This window comes from Chiloscyllium plagiosum, chromosome 9 (assembly GCF_004010195.1).
Source record: "Chiloscyllium plagiosum isolate BGI_BamShark_2017 chromosome 9, ASM401019v2, whole genome shotgun sequence".
NCBI lineage: Eukaryota > Metazoa > Chordata > Chondrichthyes > Orectolobiformes > Hemiscylliidae > Chiloscyllium > Chiloscyllium plagiosum.
The window spans coordinates 22,310,577-22,338,186 of record NC_057718.1 but is presented as its reverse complement, the minus strand read 5'-3'; the positions used below and the strand labels follow the sequence as shown (position 1 = coordinate 22,338,186).

Below are 27,610 nucleotides of genomic sequence, written 5' to 3'. Positions count from 1 at the left end.
TTTCTTGTATATACTTAACAAATTCTGCCCCATCCAAGCCCTTAATACTATGACAGCTGAAAATGTGTTGCTGGAAAAGCGCAGCAGGTCAGGCAGCATCCAAGGAACATTTCAAGTCTGAGAATCGGCGTTTCGGGCATAAGCCCTTCTCCTGTTCCTTGGATGCTGCCTGACCTGCTGCGCTTTTCCAGCAAAACATTTTCAGCTCTGATCTCCAGCATCTGCAGTCCTCACTTTCTCTTAATACTATGACAGTCCAACTGTATGTTTGGAAAGTTAAAATGCCCTACCATTACAACATCACTTTTCTTATGGATATCTGAGGTCTGCTTACATATTTGCTTCTGAATATCCTGCTTTGGGGGGCCAATATTACAATCCTAACAAGTTGATCAACCCTTTCTTAGTTTTAAGTTCTATCCATATAACTTGACGTGACAATCACCCAGGAATATCCTCCCGAAGTACAGTTGTAATATTCTCCGTAACCAAAAACATCATTCCCCCTCCTCTCATGCCTCCATTTCTATCTTTCCTGCAGCATCTAGGCCCTGAAACATTAAGTTGCCAGTCTGGTCCATCCCTGAGACATATTTCTATCATAGCTACAATATCTCAGTCCCATACTCCCAACCATGCCCTAAGTTCATTTGCCCAACCTGTGAGGCCTCTAGCATTTAAGTAGATGCATTCAAATTCTCTGCCACGGTTTTGTCTTCCTTTATTATTCGACTTGCTCCCCTTATTTACTGTACCAACCTCAGCTTCTTCTCTTTTGTTACTATTGCTTTGGTTCCCACCCTCCCTTATTAGTTTAAAGCCTCCAAAGTAGCACTAGTAAATTTCCCCACAAGCAAATTGGTCCCCTTCTAACTCAGGTGGAACACGATCCTCTTAAACAGGTCATTAATAGCCCTGAAAAGTTCACAATGTTCCAAAAGTGTGAATGCTTTCCCCCTGCACAGCTCCTCATCCACGTATTCATCTGCTCTATCCTCAATCAATCATAGCAAGCATCATTATTATTTGATGCAGACACAGAGTGTGTAGAATTCCTGTTGTGTCCTGCTGGAAAATATGACAATGAGGAAGCTCTTAGGCAGCATCTTTGAGCCATATTTCTAGGTGGTCAGGACAACTCCAGAATCAATTGTAAATGGCAAACAAGACCCAATTCTGGCATTCCCACTGCCACTCCAGACACTGACAATTTTGGCTAGCATCCATAGGAGTACAAGTAATGAGTCCATATCCGGCATTTCCAACTAGGCCAGTTCCATTATGGGGGTAGGAACATTTCAAGGAACATTTCACAAATCTTCAGAAGAGTTGTGACCATAATCCAGATTCAAGAATCCTTTGAATGATTCATTCATAAGGTCTTAATAAAACTCCTTGAGCCACATTCATAGGAACTCATACTCTTGATGCTAACTCAGTGCCAATTCATGTTCCTTCCATGCCCATTTACCCATATGCAGATTGGTACATAAGTAACCAGTCACAAAGTACAATGGTAAATGTGAACTGATGAAAAAAAAAGCAATTAGAAACATTCTTTGAAAAGACTGTTCCGACAAACTTACAAAAATGTCAGTCAGAAAGCCTTTAAACTGTCAAAAACTGATATTTCAAACACTTCATACCTCTTCTGTTTGTATAAATAAACGTTCAAGTACTAACAAGAGATCACAGAAAAGAATAACTTATTACAACCATTTAAAGATACCAATCAAGCAACATCAACAACTCACTTCGTTTGTCAAAATAGAATCCCTGCGGAACTCATGGTTTTATTTCTCTGGGTTCTCAGCCAAGCGTGTGTAATGTAGACAGGACCATTTGGGTTTCTACCCAGCCTTAAGTGGGAGGTAAGAGGGGGTGTGAGGGAGTGTGAGTGATGAGGGCTGAAGGGGCCAAAATACTTTTATCACAATTAGGACAAATCCCAGAAAACAAAAGCGACTCCTCTAATCAGTCCACTTCAGTATTCCTACCCTGATGGTTGCTAAGGATCTGTTTCCAGAGTTGGCCCAACTCCATCCCATACCCACCTACACAGAGTGAGAATCAAATGATTCTAATCTGAGAAACGTCTACCTTATTGCAGCCTTAATTCAAACAAGGACAAAAGAGCTGAATTCTAGAGGTGAGGTGAGAGTGGCAGCTCTTGACATCGAATGAAATGTGGCATCAAGGAGCCCCAGCAAAATTGGAATCAATGGGTATCTGGGGAAAACTCTCCACTGGTTGCTGTCCTACCTGGCAAATAGGAAGATGGTTGTGATTATTGGAAGTCAATCATCCAAGGCCTAGGACATCTCTGCAGGAGTTCACAGCATACTGGCCCAAGCCCAACAATCTTCAGCTACTTCACCTTCCCTCCATCATGAGGTCAGAAGTGGGAAGGTTCCCTGATTATTGTACAATTTTCAGTACCATTCACGACTCCTCAGATTTGGAAGCAGTCTATATTTAAATGCAACATGATCTGGACAATACCCAAAGTTGTGCTGATGAGTGGCAAGAAACATTCATGTCCCACAAATGCCAGGCAATGGCTATCACCAACAAGGAATGACCCAACCACTGCTCCTTGTTATTCAATGCTGTTACCATCACAGAAACTCCCACAGTCAACATCATGAGGGTTACCATTGAGTAGAAATTCAACTGGACTCGCCACATAAACACAGTGGCTACAACAGCAGGTCAGAGACTAGAAATATGGTGGCAAATAACTCATTTGCTAACTCCCCAAAGACTTTTAAACATTCACAAGGCACATGTCAGGAGTTTGATGACATATACCTCATTTGCCTGGATGGGTTCAACTCCACCACAACTCAAGAAGCTTGACACCATCCAGCACAAAGCAGCCCACTCGACTGGTACCACATCCACAAGCATCTACTCCCTCCACCACCAACACTCAGTAGCAGCTGTGTGCTATCTACAAGAAGCACTGCAGAAATTCACCAAAGATCCTCAGACAGCACCTTCCAAACCCTCGATCACTTCCATCAAGAAGGACAGGGGCAGCAGATACATGTAATTTCCCCTCCAAGCCACTTGCACCCTAACTTGGAAACATATCACAGTTCCTTCATTGTCACTGAGTCAAAATCCTGGAATTCCCTCCCTACGGTCATTGTGGATCCACCCACAGCACATGGACCACAGAGATTGAAGAAGGCAGCTCACCACCACCTTCTCAAGGCAACTACAGTGGAGCAATAAATACTGGCCCGCCAACTACACCTACATCCATTATTTCAGTTCAGTAAGGACAAAAACCTCTACATTTTTTGAAATTTTGTCTTAACAAAGCAGCTTGGAGCAAATTACTGCAGGTGCTAGAATCTGTACTGAAAACAAAAATTGTTGGAAATCACAACGGCTCAGGCAGTGTCCGTGGAGAGACAGCAAGCTAACATTTTGAATGTGGATGACTGATCTACAGCTCTGTGGAAGAGCTATCTAAACTCAAAACATTATCTTGCTCTCGCTCCATGGATGCTGCCTGACCCACTGTGATTGCCAGCAATTTTTGTTTTCAGTTTTTAACAAGGCAGCGGTTGGTTTAGAAATCTGCATCCAGCCAGTACTCCTGATGGTAATAAGAGATTTGAAAAGAAGGGTGGGTAAAGAGAAGCAGAAGAAAGGGTTTACATGCAGCTGTTCTGCACATTGAGTGACAGGCCTGATGCAGGTTTCTTCAAATTATCAATTCGAGCATTGTCCACCTTTTACAAAGCTAACTGGCACATCACAAATGATGCAAACAATTTCAGTTCCTTCTTATCTCTGTAAATGCTACTGCTATTGCGAAAAGATGATAATTCTCTTCAGCAGAAACATCACATACCCCAAAGAAACACATTCCATTGCATTACAGATTATTTCTGAACAGTTTAATATAATCAGTATATCCCTGACTGTGAACTAAGGGTGTATGGTAACCATGACAGCATGATGTTAATAATGAATTTTGATGAATATTTCGCCCAGCTCATGACTTCAAGCCAACCAACTTTACCTTATGCAGTTTTTAATTGTTATGTTCAAAAATGCAGATAGTAGCATTGAAACCAAAATATGTAGCAATTACCCACTCTACAACTTGTCACTTAACACAAAGTACGAGTGGCATCTAACTTCAGCCCGCACTTGAAAAAACAACTTGCAAAATTCCCTACGTGGAGCCGTACTGTACTGTACAGTTTTGAGAGCTCAGCTATTAATACCATTGATAAGAAAAGGATTGCAAGCTTTTGAAATACAGCTCTAATCTATAGGAACAGCTGGACAGAATGAAGAACCAATTTGTTTGTCCTCAGGAAAATTTGAATCCTGGTACTTTCTTGATTTTTAGCTGAAGTGAAGCGGCAGAAATTTATAAAGTATGGCCACTGGACAAAGTTGTCAGCATCAAAAAGAGGGATGGGGGGGGGGAATGACAAGGCAAGTCATTCAAATCTGTCTAGAACTTTTTTACAGGCTAAACAGCTGTACATCCTGCATCACACTGTGGCGCTATGCATTCTTAGTCAATTAACAGCTTGAGTGAGCTATGTAACTAACTGAGTGAGGAAAGTGGCTGCTACTTCAAGACTTTCAAGCCTTTTTCAAGGCATGTCTACCACGTTTTACAGTAGCACTCATGTATCTGTGTCAAAAGGTTAAAGGTTCTTTTACATTTCCTCTGTCATGTAGCCAGTTTCAAGTCGATGATTTTCTTATATTAGAACCATAGACCCGCAGAAATGATGCAGCATGGAAGGGGAGCATCAGCCCAACTTTTCCATGCCTACCCAAAGACAGTCCTACCCAGATGACCTTTCCAATCCCATCTTCCTGCATCCCAGATTAATGCAGTTATTTCAGCCGAAGCTGTCTAAATCAGAAAAAATGGAAACTATTTGCCCTTCTTGTTTGTCCAATTCCCACAAACTCCACACAACTACAAGATGGAACCTCCTTCTCAGACAAGCAGAAGCGAAAGAAATAGTGAAAAAATGCAGTACGGTCTGGTTATCAACATACCAGGACAGTGCTCCTTCGCAAACATTAATGCACTTACAAATATAGCAGGGTTTTGTGGTAAAGTCCCCACCTCTGAGCCACCTCTGAACAGTTGATTAGAAGATGTCAAAATTTCTTGATGAGCTGACAAAGGCAACATAACAACACTTCTACCTTAGGGACAGGAGCCAAAATTTACGGAGAAGGATGAAGTCGAAAACGTGTTTCGAACCCTAAAAGTTCAAGCAACCTGCATCCCTGTACGACACCTAATTTGTGCTTTAATTTACCACCACAAAGCCTGAGATCCCATCAATAATTGACAATTGAGGAATATACATCTGAATGCATGTTATGCACCCTAATGAGCAGGCATGCACAAGAACCCAGGTTGAATTGATTAAACTAAAATGTCTCCAAAATGACACATACATCACGTTCTTGAGGAATAATGGAATCCGCTATTCAATCATAAACATTATTTTAATTGAACAGCTTGAAAAGGTGAATAAAATTTACTCAGGTAAATTGCAGAAGTGTCTTAGAGACTGCTATAAGCACAAAGATCTTAGATCAAAGTAACAATGTATTTGTGCCCTAATATGTCAGAAATGCAATATAGTATATGTGCTTACTGAGACTTTCCCGACATTAACATATTATCCACACAAATTGTTAAGAACAAATTGAGATGCGATTTATAATGCATACACTTCACGCATTAATTGAATTAAATTCTCAGTTTATGAACTTGAAAAGAGAAAGAGATTTTATTGCTGTGGAATATATTGCTGTTACAATACACTCACACCACCCAATTGGAATAGCTGGAGAGATATTACTGAGAATGTTGGAGAATCTACATTGAGGTCAATTGTGCTCAGTATTGTTTCCATCTTATAGATTTTTGTGAAATTTGAAATCTGCATTCAATTCTCTACCAAGTATTGATCTGAAGGGAAGGATCTGACAGAAAGTAAGGCAAAAATCTGTGGCCGGTAAGATCAGGGGGCTGGACATTCCCATCCTGACATGGTGTCAAAGTGCATCGAGTGATTTTTAAAATTGTTGGCAGGTCCAGAATCCAGAAATCCTGCCATCATTCAGACCTCCTCAACGTTCACCAGTATCCATGGTAAACAGAATTCATGAATTCTACAATATTTGGAAGTGTTTGAAAAGGCCATACATCTGTGCTAGGTGAGCAGCTACTCAAAAAAAGTCACCTTGGAAATTCACAAATCTGTCGAAATAAACCAGCTTTACTTGACAATACAGTGAAACGATGTTGTTTGAACGGCTCATAAACCTGTCAAAATAAACTAAAACTATTTTGAAAGGAAAGAGATTCATACCCTCTTAAAAGTTCAAAAAGCTATGAAATTTTGCGCTTTCCCATTTCCAGCACCAGTGATTTTCACATGTGTGGGATAAAGGGGCAAGTTAGTAGTATGCACAGAGCTGTGACATTTTAACAGACAATCGTAAATGGAGACATTTCCAAATTTCTGTAATATTGATTGAGGAGTATACAGACTTTGGTATACAATTTGAATCAAACCAGCACAGAGGTGCAGGTAACCATGAATGAACCAGGATTTACAAGACAGGAATAATTTGAAAATTAAATACCAAAGGTGTTGCCTACTTCAAATTATAATGAGATTCTTCAACAGCAGTCTAGTTCACTTTTACTACAGTGATTGGTAATAGTGCTTTTTAAAAAGATACATATTTGGCAAACTGTTTATTCTGACAAAGTGAAAACAGTCAAGAGCAAACAGTATGAAAGTGGAAAGCCTTCAGAAGAATTACAGTACATCATTTATTGGATAATGTGCTATTTCAAAGTTTATGCCAATGAAATCAGTTCTGACTGGGTAAAAGTACTCCATGGCTTTCATGTTTTCCTTGATGTTCAGCTTAGCTCCTAAACTGTCTGTTTCAAAGTTTTTAATAGATGGCTGAGCTTTTGGCTATGTTGAAAGGTTCTAATTGATACTGCCTAGCGGTCCACAGCTTGTCTGTAGGTAATCAGTAGCATGTACTTATGGATGCTTAGTTCATTTTGACATTTTAATTGATTTAGCTTAGCATAGTTTGTTAACATAGCTGCCAAGATAAATATTCATTTGATTATTTTTGCAGATTTATGAGCTTTTAAGAGGACGTTTATGTGGCTATTCAAGATTTTTTTGTTTATTTTTACATGTTTATAAGCTGTTTAATGATGGCCATGGTGAGCAAGTTGGGAAAAATCTAGTGAGATGTCCAGAAAGAAGTTTCTCGAAGTTGAGATCAAGTCCCTTTTTCCGATTCATAAAGAATGGTGAGAGGCCCATTTGCATGAATAAGTATGCATCATATTTCAGGTGACCTTTCCCCACCTTCCCATTCCTTGGATAGAAACTGGACATTGAGAATTCCTGACATGAAAGTCAGCATGGTTACCTAGCAACTCCAGCTCACCACTTGTTCCTCTAGAACTTTGTCTTGAATAGCAACACCAATATAACAACACATACTCTGTCGGCAGTGACCACACGCATCCCATTTACAGAAGACTTTTGTATCCAACACAAACCAGTCTCACTTCATCATCATGACATACTTCTGATCCATGTTCTGCGCTTCACTGCTGCTTTTAGGTGCATAAGCACCTTTCATTGCAATGCTGATGTGAGAACAGCCTGCACACAGAAATGGTCTTCTGTCCCATGCCTCTGACATAGTACATCTCAGAGATCCTTGTTCACCCTCTTAGCACTCAGTGATTGTGCCTACTTGAATGCTCACAGCCTCTCTACTTTGCCTTGTCTTTTTGCACTTTGCCCTCTCAGTCAGAACTAATAGGTTCACAGTACCTACAGTACCTATGTCCTGTTTTGCTGTTTACTACAGTCAGAAAGTCAGAAAGCTCCTCCTGGTTCTCAGCAGTCATCAGTCAAGGAGGTGGATACTTTTCTGTATGACACCATGTGACAGCAATCTCATACCTACAGCATGTGCCAGCTGTACACCAAGCAACTAGCCATGTCTCAAGGAGTAATCTTCAGTCAAGCCAAGAGAGATACCCTTCACTCAGGGGGTCCAGCACAGCAAGTCAAAGGCAGTCTCCAGTACTAGTTCAAAGACAGAACACGGTCAGTCAACTGCTCAGAGATGTCATGATAAGGATTTTGCATCTCCGCTGTCAAGTAAGTGGGCCCTGTAGGCCTACTGCATATGTTCAAGGAGTAGCAGGAAGCTGTAGAGATATCAGTCACAAGCCTGGTCACTCATTGTTCATGGATATCCTTCTAAGTTGGTCAAGGGGTCAGCCACAGTCAGTCCAGGGCCACCACTGAAAGTCAAGGGGGTATATCAAGGGCCACTGTTGCAGGAGGGAAGCCAGAGAACTTCATTATGAGGATTGGAGGCACCATGCTGGAGTACAGAGGGGATTACAATTGTGAAGGGAGGGACACTGGATAAAGAAGTGAGGGAGATAATAGAGCATTGAAGGGAAAAGAACAGTGTGGAAGGAGGGTCTTTGAGAGTCAATAGCATCTTGGCAGGAATGATTGGAACAATGCACTGGAATGTTTACTCAATATGCCTGGGGCTGTTGGTGGGAGATAAACTAGTGAAACCAATATTTGGATCGACAGGTTGGGTGGGAACTTGGGTAAGTTCAAAGAACGTAAGAACTAGGAGTAGGAGTAGGCTGTCTGGCCCTTCGAGCCTGCTCTGCCACTCAATAAGATCATGGCTAATCTTTCTGTGCACTCAGCTCCACTTACCCACGTTTTCACCATAACCCCTTAATTCCTTTATTTTTCAAAAAAGTATCTTCCTGAGCTTTAAAAGCGATTACTGAAGTAGTGTCAACTATTTCCCTGTGGCAAGGAATTCCATCGATTAACAACGCTCTGGTGAAAAAGTTCCTTCTCAGTTCAGTTTTAAACCTACTCCCTCTAATCTTGAGGTCATGCCCTCTTGTCCTAGTCTCACCTACCAGTGGAAACATCCTCTCTATTTCTATTTTATCAACTCCCTTCATAATTTCATATGTTTCTATAAGATCCCCCTCATTCTTCTGAATTCCAATGAATATAATCCCAGTTTATTCAGCCTCTCCTCATAGGCCAACCCCCTCAACTCTGGAATCAACCTAGTGAACCTCCTCTGCATCCCCTCCAGTGTCAGTACATCCTTTCTTAAGTAAGGAGATCAAATCTGCACACAGTTCTCAAGGTGTGGCCTCACCAGCTTTAACACTACCTCTCTGCTTTTAAACTCAACCCTTTTAGCAATGAAGCATAAGATTCCATTTGCCTTCCTAATTACTTGTTATACCTGCAGACCAACCTGCTGCGACTCATGCACAAGGACACCCAGGTCCCTCTGCATAGCAGCATGCTGCAACTTTTTACCATTCAAGTAATGATCTATTTTGCTGTTACTCTTAACAAAATGTATGACTTCACATTTACTAACATTGTATTCCATCTGCCCGACCTTTGCCCACTTAAAGTGTCTATGTTCCTTTGCAAAGTTTCACAGTCCTCTGCACACTTTGTTCTGCCACTCATCTTAGTGTCATCGGCAAATTTTTACACTGTATACCGGAGTCCCCAACTCCAAATCATCTGTAAAAATTGTAATTAATTGTGATCCCATCACCGATACCTGAGGCACATCACCAGTCACTGATTGCCAGTCAGAATAGCACTCATCTACCCCCACTCTTTGCTTCCTGTTAGTCAACCTATCCTCTCTCCATGCCAATACTCTAACACAATGCATCCTTATCTTATGCAGCAACCTCATGTGCAGCACCTTATCAAGACCATTTGGAAATCTAGGTGCATTACATCCACTGGGTCCCCGTTGTCCCCTGGCTTGAAATGTCTCATAGAATTCCAAAAGATTTGGAACATAGAACATAGAAATGTACAGCACAGAACAGGCCCTTTGGCCCACAATGTTGTGCCGAGGTTTAGTCCTAATGTAAAATATAGTAACCTAACCTACGTACCCTTCAACTCACTGCTATCCATGTGCATGTCCAGCAGTCGCTTAAATGTCCCCAGTGACTCTACTTCCACCATCACAACTGGCAACGCATTCCATGCATTCACAACTCTCTGCATAAAGAACCTATCTCCGATGTCTCCTTTATACCTTCCTCCTAATATCTTCAAACTATGACTCCTCGTACTAGTCAATCCTGCCCTGGAGAAAAGTCTCTGGCTATTGACTCGATATATTCCTCTTATTATCTTATATACCTCGATCAGGTCTCCTCTCTTCCTCCTTCTCTCCAGAGAAAAAATTCCGAGCTTATTCAACCTTTCTTCATAAGGCAAGCCCTCCAGTCCAGGCATTCTGGTAAACCTCCTTTGCACTCTCTCCAAAGCCTCTGTATCTTTCCTATAGTAGGGCGGCCAGAACTGGACAGAATATTCCAAGTGTGGTCGCACCAGGGACTGGTAGAGCTGCAGCAAAACCTCGCAGCTCTTAAACTTGATCCCCCTGTTAATGAAAGTCAAAACACCATATGCTTTCTTAACAACCCTATCCTCTTGGGTGGCAACTTTGAGGGATCTATATACTTGCATACCCAGATCCTTCTATTCCTCCACACTGCCAAGAATCCTGTCTTTAATCCTATATTCATCATTCAAGTTTGACCTTCCAAAATGCATCACTTCACATTTATCCAGGTTGAACTCCATCTGCCATTTCTCATCCCAGTTCTGCATCCTGTCTATGTCGTGCTGCAGTCTGCAGTAGCCCTCTATACTATCGAAAATACCTCCAACCTTTGTGTCATCTGCAAATTTACTAACCCACCCCTCAACCTCCTCATCGAAGTCATTTATAAAAACTACAAAGATCAGTGGCCCAAGAACAGAGCCCTGCGGGACTCCACTCAACACTGACCTCCAGGCAGAATACTTTCCATCTACAACCACTGTCTGCCTTCTGTCAGCCAGCCAATTCTGAATCCAGATAGCCAAATCTCCCTGTATCCCATACTTCCTGACTTTATAAATGAGCCTACCGTGGGGAACCTTATCAAGTGCCTTGCTGAAGTCCAGATACACCACATCTACTGCTCAACCTTCATTGAACTGTCTCGTCACCTCCTTAAAGAACTCAATATGATTTGTGAGGCATGACCTGCCCCTCACAAAGCCATGCTGACTGCTTTTAATCACACTATGCTTTGCCAAATAGTCATAAATCTTATCCCTCAGAATGCTTTCCAAAACTTTGCTGACCACAGACGTAAGACTGACTGGTCTGTAATTGCCAGGGATTTCCCTATTACCCTTCTTGAAAAGAGGAACAACACTCGCCTCCTTCCAATCCTCTGGTACGACTCCCATGGAGAGTAAGAAGGCAAATATCCTCACCAGCGGCTTAGCAACCTCCTTTCTCGCTTCCTGGAGCAGCCTAGGATAAATCTGGTCTGGCCCTGGGGACTTATCAATCTTAATGTTTTCCAAAATTTCCAGCACATCAACTTCACCATTTTGTGAAGCATGCCCTTCATGAATCCATGCTGTGTCTATACAATGGGACAATTTCATTCAAGATGCCCTGCTTTTTCTTCCTTGATAATAGACTCAAGCATCTTCCCCACTACAGAGGTAAAGCTCATTAGTCTATAATTCCCCGTCTTTTGTCTACTTCCCTTTTTAAATAGTGGTGTCACATTTGCTGTTTTCCAATCCACTGGGACTGCCCCAGAGTCCAATGAATTTCGGAAAATTACCTCCAGTCCACCTGCCATTTCTCCAGCTATCTCTTTTAGTACCTGGGATGCATTCCATCATAGCCAGGAGACTTATCTATCCTTAGCTCCATTTGCTTACCCAACACTACGTCTTCAGCAATAATAATTCTTTCCAGGTCCTCACCAACCTTTGTCTCTCCATCACTTACTGGCATGTTATTAGTATCCTCTACTGTGAAGACTGATGCAAAGTACTTGTCCAATGCCTCAGCCTTTTCATCATATCCCATAACTAACTGCCCCTTCTAATCCTCTAAAGTACTAACATTTACTTTAGCCACTCTTCTTCATTTTATATATTTATAGAAACTTTTGCTATCTTTCTTTATATTCTGTGCTAGGTTTTTTTTTCTCATACTTTTCATCATAGCTCTTTTTGTGGCTTTCTGTTGACTTTTAAAGTTTTCTCAATCTTCTAGATTCCTGCTGTTTTTGGCACACTTTGTATACCTTATCTTTCACTTTGATAGCCTCCCTTATTTCCTTGTTCCCACGGCATATTACCTCTCCTCTTACAGTCTTTCCTTCTCACTGGAATATACTTTTGCTGAATACTGTCCAATATTTCTTTGAAGGTCCTCCACTGCTGGTCAACTGTTGCACCCGAAAGTCTCTGTTTCCAGTCTACTTTTGCCAGGTCCTTCCTCATTCTATCATAGTCCCCTTTATTCAAACACAGGACTCTGGTATTGGATTTTATCTTCACATTCTCCATCTGTATTCTAAATTCAACCATACTGTGATCACTCCTGCCAAGAGGATCCATGACTATGAGGTCATTAATTATTCCTGTCTCATTACACAAGACCAGATCACGGATAGCTTGCTCTCTCATCGGTTCTATTACATGCTGTTCAAAAAAACTATCACGAATACACTCAACAAACTCCTCCTCAAGGCTACCCTGAACAAGCTGGTTCAACCAATTGACATGTAGATTAAACCACGCCCCACCCCCATGATAATAGCCATACCATTCTTGCAGGCAATAGTTATTTCCTTGCTTATTGCCCACTCCAATGTGATGTTATTATTTGGTGGCCTATAGACTATACCTTTCAATGACTTTTTCTTCTTGGAATTCCTAATTTCCACCCGAATGGATTCAACCTCATGCTCCATAGAACCTATATCATCTCTCAGCACTGTCCTGATGTTGTCCTTGAATATCAGAGCTACATCAGCTTCCTTATATTCCTGACTATCCTTCCAAATAGTCTGATAACCCTGGATATTTAACTCGCAGTATTGACCATTCTGTAACCATGCCTCCATGATGGCTATCAAATAATATTCATTCACGATGATTTGTGCCACTAACTCATCAACCTTGTAATGAATGCTGTGAGCTATCTTACTAGTAAGAATGCTAGCTTTCTTACCGTCGTGATTCACAACATCTCTAATATCTCCTGAGTTATCCTTCCTTTTTGCTTAGATTACTTACAGTGTGGAAACAGGCGCTTCAGCCCAACAAGTCCACACCGACCCACCAAAGCGCAACCCACCCAAACCCATTCCCCTACATTTAACCCCTTCACCTAACACTAGGGGCAATTTAGCAGGGCCAATTCACCTAACCTGCACATTTTTGGACTGTGGGAGGAAACCGGAGCACCCGGAGGAAAGCCACGCAGACACAGGGAGAATATGCAAACTCCACACAGAGAGTCGCCTGAGGCTGGAATTGAACCTGGGTCTCTGGCGCTGTGAGGCAGCAGTGCTAATCACTGTGCCACCGTGCCGCCCATCATAGTCGGCCTTCTTTCACAGTCTGCCTTGAACTTAAACCCTCCTGCACACATGCTAACCTGCTGCTTGCCTTTTTATTTATCACCATACTTCCTGTTGTTTTCCTTTTCCCTTCCCCCCAACTCACAAGTTTAAAGTCTAGTGACCACCCTATTTACCCTTTTCGCTAGAACACTGGTTCCAGATCGGTTCAGGTGGAGACCATCTCATCGGTACAGATGCTCCCGGTTCCAAAACTGATGCCAATGCCCCATGGAACCCCTCTTTCCCACACCATTCCCTTAGCCATGTGTTTACTTCCCTAATTTTCTTGTCCCTAAACCAATTTGCACGTGGCTCGGGCAGTAATCAGGAGATTATGACCCTTGAGGATCTGTTCCTTAATTTCATTCCTCGTGCTCGATAATCCCCAAACAGGTCCTCCATCCTACCCTTGTCTATGTTGTTACACCAACCGAATCCTCCCCCTCCCGCTCCAATATCCTTTCAAGACGGTCAGAGGTGTCCTGCAGCCTGGCACCAGGCAGGCAATGCTCCATGCGGGACTCCAGATCTGGCTTGCAAAGGGTACTATCTATCCTCCTAATTATAGAATCCCCTATAACTACCACTTGTCTTTTTGCTCTCCCCTTTTGAATGGCCTTCTGCATCATGGTGCCATGGTCAGTTGGCTCATCCTCCCCACAGCCCTTTTCCTCATCCACACAGGGAACAAGAATCTCATACCTATTGGATAAAGTCAAAAGCTGAGGTTCCTCTACTCCTGAACTCAGGATCTCCCTACCTGCCTCACTTGCAATCACACCCTGTTGTCCCTGATCACTAACTGAATTTGAATTACATCATCTCCCAGGTGTGACTGCCTCCTGAAACAAAGCATCCAGGTAACTCTCCCCCTCCCGGATGTGCTGCAGTGTTTGAAGCTCAGATTTCAGATCATCAATTCCAACAACCAACACTTGCTGCAGATGTGGTTACAACCGTTCACAATGGGATCAGCCAGCTCCCACATCATACAGCTACAGCACATCACCTGACCAGCCATCTCTACCGAGTTAATTAATATATACAAATTTCAGTTAAATAATTTCTAGTATTTCTCTGCTATGGTCTTATTCAATTAAGCTCATGAGTTTGATGGGGAAAGCTACCATACACAGACTGTGACTATTTGAGGCGCACTAACAATAAGGGTCTGAGCCTGCTCGCTGCATGAGGAGCTACCACTAGACTTCCAAAAGGCCTTTGATAAAGTGCCTCAGGGGAGGCTGCTGAGTAAGGTGAGGGCCCATGGTGTTCGAGGTGAGCTACTGGCATGGATTGAGGATTGACTGTCTGACAGAAAACAGAGATTTGGGATAAAAGGTTCTTTTTCGGAATGGCAGCTAGTGACTAGTGGTGTCCCGCAGGGTTCAGTGTTGGGGTCGCAGCTGTTCACTTTATATATTAATGATCTGGATGAAGGGAACTGGGGGCTTTCTGGTAAAGTTCACCGATGATACGACGTGAGGCGGACAAGCAGGTAATACTGAGGAGGTGGGGAGGCTGCAGAAAGATTTAGACAGTTTAGGAGAGTGGTCCAGGAAATGGCTGATGAAATTCAACATGAGAAAATGAGGTCTTGCACTTTGGAAAAAAGAATACAGGAATGGACTATTTTCTAAACGGTGAGAAAATTCATAAAGCCAAAGTACAAAGGGATCTGGGAGTGCTAGTCCAGGATTCTCGAAAGGTTGACTTGCAGGTTGCGTCTGTAGTTAAGAAAGCAAATGTAATGTTGTCATTTATCTCAAGAGGATTGGAATATAGAAGTAGCGATGTGCTGCTGAGACTTTATAATGCTCTGGTTAGGCCCATTTAGAATATTGTGTCCAGTTTTGGTCCCCACACCTCAGGAAGGACAAACTGGCACTGGAGCGTGTCCAGCAGAGATTCACATGGATGATCCATGGAATGGTAGGCCTAACATATGATGAACAGCTGAGGATCCTGGGATTGTATTCATTAGAGGCTAGAAGGTTGAGGGGAGATCTAATACAAACTTACAAGATAATGCATGGCTTAGAAAGGGTGAATGCTGGGAATTTGTTTCCGTTAGTCACAAACACTAGGATCCATGGACACAGCCATAGGGGGTCAATTTAGAACGGAAATGAGGGGACACTTCATCAGCCAGAGAGTGGTGGGCCTGTGGAATTCATTGCCATGGAGTGCAGTGGAGGCCGGGACATTAAGTATCTTCAAGGCAGAGATTAATAAAGTTTTGATCTTGCAAGGAATTAAGGGCTAGGGGGAGAGTGCGGGTAAGTGGAGTTGAAATGCCCATCAGTCAAAATTGAATGGTGGACTGGAGTCAAAGGGCCAAATGGGCTTACTTCTACTCCTATATCTTATGGGATAGGTGTTGAAAATGGCTGCCACCACATCCTGTCCCTCAGATGTTTCTGTGAGGGAGGGGGCATAGTTACGCTACAACTGTACCATCCCACCACTCATCTGACCAGTTGGAGGTCTCCTTATTATGCGATCCTGATAGAGCACCTCCACAATGGGGACACGGATTTCCTGTGCAGCCATATATTACAGTCCTGGAGGCCGGATAGAGGGTGAGGAAATTGGGTCAGATCCCCCTACTACATTTATTCCCGTGCTAACGATGCTACTGTAAGAAAATGGGGCCTTTACTTCTTCATTGACGTTCCAGCCAACCCTCCCAACATCTCCAAGCGTCACCAAGATCACTCCAACCCCTGCAATGTGAGACTCACTTTGCACTGTCAGGAACCCAAAACATCTCTTGCCACTTGACTCATCAGTTTTAAGATCCTTTTAGTACCAAGGAAATTGGAATCCCCACTCTGCATTAATTATGTCCTTTTCAAGTTCACGGCCTTACTTGATACAGGGAGATGCTCCACTCCCAAACAGGTCCACACCAAAGGTATGTATCAGACCAGGAGCCAATATCGAACCTTGTGGAGCTCTCAGCCATTCCTGCAAAGTTACTGTCAGAGTTTGTTTGAACTGTCACGCAACTTTCAGGACATTTATCCTTGAAGATTAGAAAAATAAATTCAGCATAATTTACCGTTAAAGCATAGTCTGTGAGACTTCCAAGTATTTTAAGTCTCCTTTATTGGAGTAGCATTAAACCAGTAAGTAGCCAGTGAACAAGTTACATGTGATGGACATGGATTCAGTACATTTGGAGCATAAGATTTATCCAGATTCAATCTAATTTTTAATCAGTTTTCAAACATAATAGCTTATCAAAAATGGCTTTTGCAACAAAGTGATATCCCATTATATTAATACATTGGAGCAGTTATAAAATTTATAAACAATTGAAATATAAGCAAAAATATATTTTGGTTTCCTTGCTACCCCCTTTCTTTCCCATTTTTCTCTGTGAAGATTACAAACATGTTTAGATTTCCAATGAGCTGCCATTGTAGACTGTTCTTCAATAACACACTTGATTTGTCATTCATACTGCAGACGGTGGACCCCCTGGGAGCATTGCTCTGCTCTGAGTTGCCTATCAATTATTTTAAAGAAGGAAGAAAGCATTTGTATCTTTGGACAAAGTGTGGCAAGCAATCTGTTCACAGGCAGGGGGAATGATTATTTAAAAATTTTAGTGAAACTGTGCCTTAACTATTACTTTTAATAGTAATTCTATTTTCAACCACAGGTGACCAGGCGGTTTGTGCACCCATGCTAAAATGAAAATCTGCAGGATATTCAATAAGTCCATTTTTTTCGGTATCTAACCTCAAATCAATCCCATACACCCCACTCCCACTCCAACTCCCTCCCCACCTCAAAGCTAATGTTCGGCCCAGTATTCCTGCTGATTCAAGGCTATGCAGTAAATTCTGCCACAGTGCAGTTTCATACAATGATACCTGTAGCATATATATTTTTAGAATCATAATTTGCACACTCCCTATATGTCCATTTTACCAAACTGACAGTTTTGATTAATTTAGTATGTGACTTGCTATGTTCATACTCCTTGGTAGGTCTGACTTTTTTAATTGTATTCAGTCATGGAGCATGAGCTTCACTGATTGGACTGGCATTTATTGGAGGAGAAAGTGAGGTCTGCAGATGCTGGAGATCAAAGTTGAAACTTCATTGCTGGAACAGCACAGCAGGTCAGGAATTCCTGAAGAAGGGCCTGTGCCCGAAACGTCGAATCTCCTGTTCCCTGGATGCTGCCTGACCTGCTGTGCTGTTCCAGCAATAAAGTTTCAACTGGCATTTATTGCCCATCTTTAATTTCCCTTGAGAAGAGGGTGGTGAGCTGACTTCTTGAAGTCATTTGTGTGTCGGATATACCCATAATAAAGTTAGGGAGGGAATTCAAGGATTTTGATCTAATAACAATGACATATATCCAAGACAGGATGGTACATGACTTGGAGTGGAACCTATAGTTCATAGTGTTCCTACATATCTGCTAGCCTTGTCTTATAGATGGTAGCTATCAGGAGCTTGGAAAATGGTACCTAAGGAACCTTGCTGAATTTCTTCAGTGCATCATGTAGATGGTACACACTGCTGCTATTGGCCTCAGTGGTAGAGGGAGTGAGTTAATGGATAGTCAAGAGATGGCTGACTTGCCACAAAATTCATAGTCTCTAAACTGCTCTTGTAGGCGGATTATTTACACGAGGTTTACTTGGCAACATTTATTGCAGAACATCCGACACATTGTGCAGAGTGCAACTAAAGTACATTGGTGCTGGAGGGAGTTGATGTTTTTAGCAGTGGATGGAATAGTAATAAAGCAGACCTTGTTGATTGTTATTGCAGGTGCATTCATTGAGACAAGTTGAGACTATTCCTCAATACCATTAACTTTGCAGCTGGTGGAGATACTTCAGGGGGATGGACGAGTAACTCATTGTAGAATACCCAGATTTGGACCTGACCTAGTAGTCATGGCTGGCTAAGCTGAATTTCTGGTCAATGGTATCCCACAGGATGTTGATGACAGGGGAGTCAGCATTAATAATACAGTTGAATGTAAAGCGAGTCTCTCTGCAAATGGTTCAGTCTTACCTTTACATTCAGTTGCGATGTGGATGACAATTGTGGATGACAACACTTTTGTAAATACTTCTTCCTGTTAGTTACTTATTTGTCTATTAATTAACATTAACCAATAACAACTGAAAATGTCAGGACTACAGAGTTTTGACCTGCTCTGTTCAGCATCACCAGGTTAGCTCATCACTTTACAATATGCCTCACAGCGCTCCTATACGGTACTTTGGTCACTTGTCTAATTGGGGATGAGGAAGTGAGAGGTATATTGGGCCAGGAGGTTAGAGATCATATGCAGTCAATGTTTTACCCTCCTAGAGTGACTCCCACCTGATTGTTAACAGTGTACCTCTATGTTTGGAAAGGCTGACTAACTAGGGGGGCATCACATCCCCAGGGAGGTTGATTGATATGATACAGTGAGTACAAGTATGTCAGGCTATTGCTTAACAAGCAATACCTATATTTGGAACAGTCCCCAAATACTCATGGGAAGCGGTGAATGCGCTGGATAGGCTTTCTTCAAGGCCCAGTTTGTATTTATTTATTGACAAAAAATTTTACCCCCACTCCCATACTCTCCCCTTTCTTCCTCCCACCTCCCAACAACACCAAGGATATATGAAAAATGAGTCAGGTGGAGTTTAATTGCCAAAAAATGTGAAACCTGATCCAAGCCTGCTGCAAATGTGACTATTTCTGGCTTAGTTGGGGCAGGTTGCAGAGTGGAAATGTAAACTGTTTCCAAAAGTCAGGTCAGAAATTACAACATTACCCTGAGAATGTGTGCCTCAGATTTTACACAACTCGTAAATTTCACAGCTATGATCTCAGACAGCTCAGGAATCCTGCTGAATCCAGTGGAGAAGTGAATTGCTTGTGGGCCTGAAGGAATGGGTGCTCCCTCCAAAGCTTATCTCTTGCTATCTTGCCCCCACAACCATCACCACCACCAATCTGAAACTGCTTTGTGATCTCCCACACCACCCCTCCTTTCTGGTTCCTATCATGCAGCCTTCTACCACATGCCTTCCACTTGACAAGCTCTAAATCTGGTCAACTGCTAAGCTAAAAAACTGAAAGAAAAGAAAAATCAATAGAAGTCCTCTTAATTTCAGGAGCACCTTCGCAATTCTATGTTTATAATTGTCCTGGCTACTAAATGTCACTCACATCTTCTTGCCGCCTTCCTATGAATATCAGAGCTATAGCAATAGTTTGATGCAAATGACTGTTTTGCAACCTGCCTCAGAGGGGAGATAAGAGTCTTAAAATTTGGTTTAAGATGAAGGGCTTTTGCTCGAAACGTCGATTTTGCTGAAGGTCCTTGGATACTGCCTGAACTGCTGTGCTCTTCCAGCACCATTGATCCAGAATCTGGTTTCCAGCATCTGCAGTCATTGTTTTTACCTTTTTTAACTCATAAAGACAAGTCCAGGTGAGAATAACAGGCTTACTTGTATAAAAAACATTAGTAAAACAGTTATGGACAATCCCACAGCTTTGAGGTTGCTTCATTGCTGCCATCCTTTTATTTCCGGTTATATTTGTTTAACCAAAAATAAAAGGATTTTCATTTATTTTGTAACTTCAATGACCTTAGGACATCTTAAGGCACTTCAGGTCAATTGATCATGGTTTCAAAACTTGAACAGCTGACTATGTTTTAATCTGTGGCTTTTATCTAAGCAATGTGCAACAATTGGGTGTTCTGCTCAGTTAGAGTAAATGAAATCAGAAATTCCACCTCTGAATTAAATTGATGGTTCCAGTCAAATCTGGACAACAAATTACCACTGAGATCGAAACTGTATCCAGACAGGGTCATTTCATATTAATTCATAAAGCTCAAATGGAAAGGGATGTGCTTCCCCACCTCTTGCTGCGTACATCTTCACAGTTTTTCTCCTTTGGAAAATGATGTAGTGTTGCAAGGATTTTGCAGGCTGATTAAAAATCTACTTTGAGCTACTTCAATGCCCCAAAGGATCAAAATTGTTAAAATATCATGCATTACCTTGAACAAACGGAAGTAAGGAACAGTGCGGATTAACAGTCTTTCCCACTGTCATGATATTCTGAAGTGCTTTACAGCAAATGAAGTACATTAAAAAAACACTATAACTGATATAATGTAGGAGAAACAAGCAGCTAATTTGTGCACAGTAAGATTTCACAAACAGCAATGTGAAACATGACCAGTAAATCCCTTTTTGTAATTTTGCTTAAGAAATCAAAGAATTAAATACTTAAGAAATAAATGAATTAAGAGGATGGAGGAATGCCTCTTCTCTGAATAGTAGCATATGATTTGATAAGTCCACTCAAAAGTGCACTCAAATTCAACATTTCATACAAAAGTTGGCACTTCCAACATTACAGCTCTCCATTAATATTGCAAAGAGGAGCAAACTGGATCTGCCGTGCTCAAGTCTCTGACCTTCAAACCTTCTAGATCAAAGACAAAAGTGCTATCTACTGACCCACAGTACCCAAAGTACAGCAGCATGAATGGACCTCAGTTGAAAATTTGAAAATTGTCAGCTGAACACATTAAATACTCATCTGCTTGGCACCTAAATGATAAGCTCTGAACTAATAGTTTTAAAAGATACAGTCTGGAAATTACAGGTTGTGACATTATCGTAGAGAGAATTAATGTCATCTTTCATTTGGCATTTAAGTACCAATGAGTTAATGCCTCCAAATATCAAACAGCATAATAGTATCTATACCATAAGTGCTTGTACAATAATATAAATCTACTGAAGTCAATATATCATTCTGAATCATAGAGTCATCGAGTTATAGAGATGTACAACACAAAAAAAGACCCTTTGATCCAACCCGTCCATGCCGACCAGATATCTCAACCCAATCTAGTCCCATCTGCCAGCACCCAGCCCATATCCCTCCAAACCCTTCCTATTCATATACCCATCTAAATAGCTTTTAAATGTTGCAATTGTACCAAAAGGAAACTAAACCAGAAAACGTAGCTAATCAAATCATTCAGGTGATCTGAGAAAACCTGACAACATGTAACAATGAACATAAATATCAGGTGATGATCCATTATGATTGGTTACAGAATACATTTAGCATTGCAGTGTATGAAAGCAAAGTCTATCAAATGAACAAAACACGATGCAGAAAAAGAAAATGAAACAGCAGCATTTAGGATGAGAAGTTTAGATTGTAAACACATCATTATCAACATTAGTAATAATAGTAAGAATTGGAATGTCCCACAGGTGCACAAAGTAGTATGATTACTTTACTCCTGAAAGTAGCTTGGAACTTGCAACCCTTACTTCTACTCAGATAGGATGTTTATTTCTATTGACAATAAAACAATGTTATTTACAGGAGCAGACAATGTGGAAGAAAATACTCATGGCGCAAGAGTCACAGAGATGTACAGCACAGAAACAACCCCTTCGGTCCAACCTGTCCATGCCGACCAGAAATCCCAACCCAATCTAGTCCCACCTGTCAGGACCCGGCACATATCCTTCAAACCCTTCCTATTCATATACATCCATGCCTTTCAAATGTTGCAATTGTACCAGCCTCCACCACTTCCTCTGGCAGCTCATTTCATAAGGTAACACCCTCTGCGTGAAAAAGTTGCCCTTGGGTCGCTTTTATATCATTCCCGTCTCCACCTAAACTTATGCCCTCTAGTTCTGGACTCTGCCATTGCAGGGAGAAGGCTTTGTCTATTTGTCCTATTCATGCCCCTCGTGATTTTATAAGCCTCTATAAGATCACTCCCCACCGTCTGATGCTCCAGGAAAACAGCCCCAGTCTATTCAACCTCTCCTTATAGCTCAAATCCTCCAACCCTGGCAACATCCTTGTAAATATTTTCTGAACCCTTTCAAGTTTCACAACATCTTACCTATAGAAAGGAGAACAGAATTGATCGCAATATTCCAACAGTGTCCAAGCCAATGTCCTGTACAGCCGCAAAATGGCTTCCCAACTCCTATACTCAATACTCTGACCATTATAGGAAAGCACACCAAACGCCTTCTTCACTATCCTAACTACCTTCGACTCCACTTTCAAGGAGCTATGAACCTGCACTCCAAGGTCTCTTTGTTCAGCAACACTCCCCAGGCCCTTACCATTAAGTGCATAAGTTCAGCTAAGATTTGCTTTCCCAAAATGCAGCACCTCATATTTATCTAAATTTAACTCCATCTGCCACTTCTCAGCCCATTGGTCCATCTGATCAAGATCCCATTGTAATCTGAGGTAACCCTCTTCGCTGTCCACTACACCTCCAATCCTTAGAAGATTGGGAAAGAAAGTAAGAGTATACTTAAGAGGGAAATCAGCAGGGCAAAGCGAGGACATTAGCTTTGGCAAATAGAATTATGGAGAATCCAAAGGGTTTTTACAAAGACATTAAGGACAAAAGGGCAACTAGGGAGAGAATAGGGCCCCTCAAAGACCAGCAAGGCAGCCTTTGTGTGGAGCCACAGAAAATGGGGGAGATATTAAATGAATATTTTGCATCAGTATTTACTGTGGAAAACGATATGGAAGATCTAGACTGTAGGGAAATAGATGGTGACATCTTGCAAAATGTCCAGATTACAGAGGAGGAAGTGCTGGATGCCTTGAAACGGTTAGAAGTGGATAACTCCCCATGATATGATCAGGTGTGAGAACGCTGTGAGAAGCTAGAGAAGTGATTACTGGGCCTCTTGCTGAGATATTTGTATCACCGATAGTCACAGGTGAGGTGCCGGAAGACTGGAGGTTGGCAAACGTGGTGCCACTGTTTAAGAAGGGCGGTAAAGACAAGCCAGGGAACTATAGACCAGTCCAGAACTAGATGGCATAGGTTTAGGGTGAGAGGGGAAAGATATAAAAGAGACCTAAGGGGCAACGTTTTTATGCAGAGGGTGGTACGTGTATGGAATGAACTGCCAGAGGATGTGGTAGAGGCTGGTACAATTGCAACATTTAAAAGGCATTTGGATGGACATATGAATAGGATGGGTTTGGAGGGATATGGGCCGGGTGCTGGCAGGTGGGACTAGATTGGGTTTGGATACCCGGTCGGCATGGACGGGTTGGACTGAAGGGTCTGTTTCCATGCTGTACATCTCTATGACTCTATGACTCTAAGTTTTGCACTTTCTCTAGTAGGTACATCCACATACTGAATCGGAAAATTGTCTTATACACACTTAACAAATTCCTCTCCATCTAAACCCTTAACACAATGGCAGAACCAGTTTATGTTTGGAAAGTTAACATAACCATCCTATTATTCTTACAAATAACTGAGATCGCCTTACAAATTTGCTTCTCAATTTCCCTCTGACTGTTAGGAGGTCTATAATACAATCCCTATAAAGTTATCATCCCTTTCTTATTTCTCGGTTCCACACAAATAACTTCCCTGGATGTATTTCCGGGAATATCCTCCCTCAGTACAGCTGTAATGCCATCCCTTAACAAAAACGCCACTACCCCTCCTCTCTTGCCTCCCTTTGTGTCCTGCCTGTAGCATTTGTATCCTGGAACATTAAACTGCCAGTCCTGTCCATCCCTGAGCCATGTTTCTGTATTGCGACGATATCCCAGTCCCATGTTCCTAACCATGCCCTGAGTTCATCTGCCTTCTCTGTTCAGCCTCTTGCATTGAAATAAATGCAGTTTAATTTATCAGTCCTACCTTGTTCTCTGCTTTGTCCATGCCTGCCCTGACTGTTTGACTCGCCTTTGTTCTCAACTGTACCAGTCTCAGATTGAAATCTTTCCTAGTTTAAACCCTCCCGAGCAGCTCTAGCAAATTTCCCTGCCAGTATTCAAAGTATTCTTTTCCAAGAGAAAGGTAACTATGATTAATATTTTGGTATTTCTCAAATGCACACTGCCACGTTAATGCCAGAAGTCACACAATACCAGATTACAGTCCAACTGGTTTATTTAAAAGTCACTTCACCTGAAAAAGGAGCAGCACTTCAAAAGCTTGTGATTTCAAATAAATCTCAATGACCTGGTGTCATATGACTTCTGACCTTGTCCACTCCAGTCCAAGACTGGCGCCTCTACGTCGTATTAGTGTCAACTCAACTGACTTATAATAACAATAGGTATTGTTTCTGTACCAAATATAATAAATTCTTCACTGAAGACTGTTGCATCAGACTTGAATTAAACATATCAGACTGGATATTCTGATCAGACATCTCTATTAGAATGTAGAACATGACCACTCTTGATGCCTGGGTCAGATGCCTGTAGATGGTGAACTGCAGTGTGTTTTTGCATTTGCCAATGTTTATAATTTTGCACCAGTTGTGGAACATTACTGTATATCTACGTTTCTCTTTCCACAAATGCTCCTGGAGTTTCCAGCATTTTTTATTTTTATTTCAGATTTCCTGTATCTGCAGCCAGAACTTGGGAAAGCAAGATGAACAAACAACTAGTTTAACTTAGTTAGTCGTTGCTTATAATAGTTAAATTGACAGTAAGGCATTTATGAACAGTGAAACCAGAAATTATCAGATTAATGTATGATTTCCTGAAAGCTCCAGCAATAACATCCACACCATGTCATGAAAGTGACAGAAAACCTAGAGCTTCACTTGGGGACAAACAATAAGGATTAGAATGCTCCAGGAACTAAAAGTCGACAACATGCCAGATTTTCGGAAATTAATTCATCTTGAAGTGAACAGAATTGTTTTCTCTTTTTCTGCAGCTCTTCCCACTGCCTCAACAAAGAAGCAATTTACGTAGTGTGCAGCTGACCCAGATTAACATTTGCAAATATCAAGAAACCTTGTGGAGGTCTTGTGGTATGGTGATAGTGTCCCAACCCCCAGACTGAGAGACCCAGGTTCAAGTCCAGCCTGCTCCAGAGGGGTGCAATAATATCTCTGAAAGGCTGGTTAGGAAAAATAGGTTATCAAAAAACCTTGTGAGGGAAAATCTTCTGTTCATTAAATGTGCCATAATTATTTTGATTACTTGCCCCTTCTGCCTTTTCCTCGTTGTTTGCCAGCATCTCTTGAAGAGCCCGAACAGAGAGGGATTGCTCCAGTACAAATGTACAGATGGAGAGATCTGGAGGGACATTCTGCAATGAAAGAAAAAAAAGTAAGGTTTAATAACCTGTTTCTCATTAGAAAGAAAAACACATTCCATCTTTATTTGTAAGGTCAACGCAATGTGTTTTTGCATTGTACCTTCAGATTGTCTAACTGTTAGTATCTCCATGTCATTTGCCAATTCTTAACTTTTTCACTTGATTATGAAAGGCTTTGAGCAGTGATGCACAGCCTTCCATCATAAGTATCATAGAAAGCATTAATTTGAAGTATGAAGGGAGCAAAAAGATATGTATCGACAAAGACACAGGATTTGAAACTAGAGTAGGACAATCAGTCCCTCGAGCCTGTTCTGCCATTCAATAAGATCATGGCTGATCTGACAGTGATGTCAACTCCACCTTCGAGTCTGTCCTGCATAACCCTTGACATCCATGTCGATCAGAAATCTGTCTGGCTCAGCCTTGAATTTGTTCAACCACCCAGATGTCACTGTTCTCTGGAGAAGAGAATTCCAATGGGAACATTTCTCTTCATCTACATACACAAACAGGTAATAACTCAGTGCATAAGTACAAAATACCTGTTATTTTGAACTCAAAACATTAACTCTGTCTCCACAGATGCTATCTGACATGTTGAGCTTTGAAAGCACTTGTTTTTATTACAAAAAATGTTAACATAGTTCAAAACTTCATGGTGGTTACAAAACAAATGTGAAGATGTGGTATTTCAGTGGTATATAACTGATCTGGAGTACCACATTAAATTATGGACATCAAAGAATAAATTGGCTCCAAGTGGATAGAATAGATTCACCAAAATGATACCAGAGTTTAAAGTTGTGAATATGAGCACAGGATGCAAAAACTTATTCTGTGTTTCTTTGAGTTTAGAAGGTCTTGTCTAAAGTGAAAAGGGATTTGATGGAATAGATGCAGAAAAACTACTTTGATTCTGATAGAGAAAGTCAGAACAATTAATGGAGCTAGGTTAGCTCAGAGTGCAATCAGAAAGCATTTTTATCACAAATGGTAATGTAAAAGTGACACTCTCACCTTCAGAAGGTTTTGGATGCTAGGTCAATTGAAAATTGAGACAAAAATCAATAGTTTGTTTTGTTAAAATTATTGGCGGTAGTTACAAATTGGCTGTAACCTAATAAAATGGTACAACAGGCTGAAGATCTGAATGGCTTACATCTATGCCTAAGTTTCTCTAAAGATGAAAACCAATTATTCTCGTACATGCTTTAAAAAAAATAAATGTAGTAACACATCATGCATCACATTATCCTGTATTTTCTTTATCATTTATAAGTTTATCAAATTTATATATAAAACATTACCACAGCCAGAATGTGCTAGATTAAAGTTTGTATTGTAATTGACAAGTCCAAGTCGAAAAGTTGGTGCTGCAAAAGCACAGCTGGTCAGGCAGCATCCGAGGGGCAGGAGAGTCAACATTTCCAAGCATAAGCTCTTCATCAGGATGCTGCTTGACCTGCTGTGCTTTTCCAGCACCACATCTTTGAATCTGATCTCCAGTATCTGCAGACTTCATTTTCTCCTAACTGACAAGTCCAAGTTTATCATTGTGCTTATGTGCTGACCAGCTACATCCTACGGTTACTAATCTTTCATGGATTAAAGTTCGGTCCTCCAACAGCTGCACAGTCTAGCTGCACTGTGTAAAATTGCACTATGCTACAACCTGCCTGTTCCAATTTCCAACAATAAATGGAGGCTTGTTTTTCACACTAAAAGTTCATTGTCTGATTCAACTTTATTGCTATGTAGCACAATGAATGATGCAAAGGACAGAATGTGCTACATGAATAAATTGATTCACATTGATAGCATATTACATAATTACAGAAGCGCTTTTGGTAACCTACAAGTATTTATTA

At 41.4% G+C, this 27,610-nt stretch overlaps 1 protein-coding gene across 1 annotated transcript in view; it reads right to left on the bottom strand.

The window, feature by feature from the left end:
- The window catches only part of ryr2a (ryanodine receptor 2a (cardiac)), a 749,067-nt gene that overhangs the window by 474,337 nt on the left and 247,120 nt on the right, over positions 1–27,610 (bottom strand). Inside the window, exon 3 of the mRNA XM_043695572.1 lies at positions 25,613–25,730. Coding sequence (XP_043551507.1) covers positions 25,613–25,730 — 118 coding nt within the window. The remainder of the gene's footprint in view (positions 1–25,612; positions 25,731–27,610) is intronic.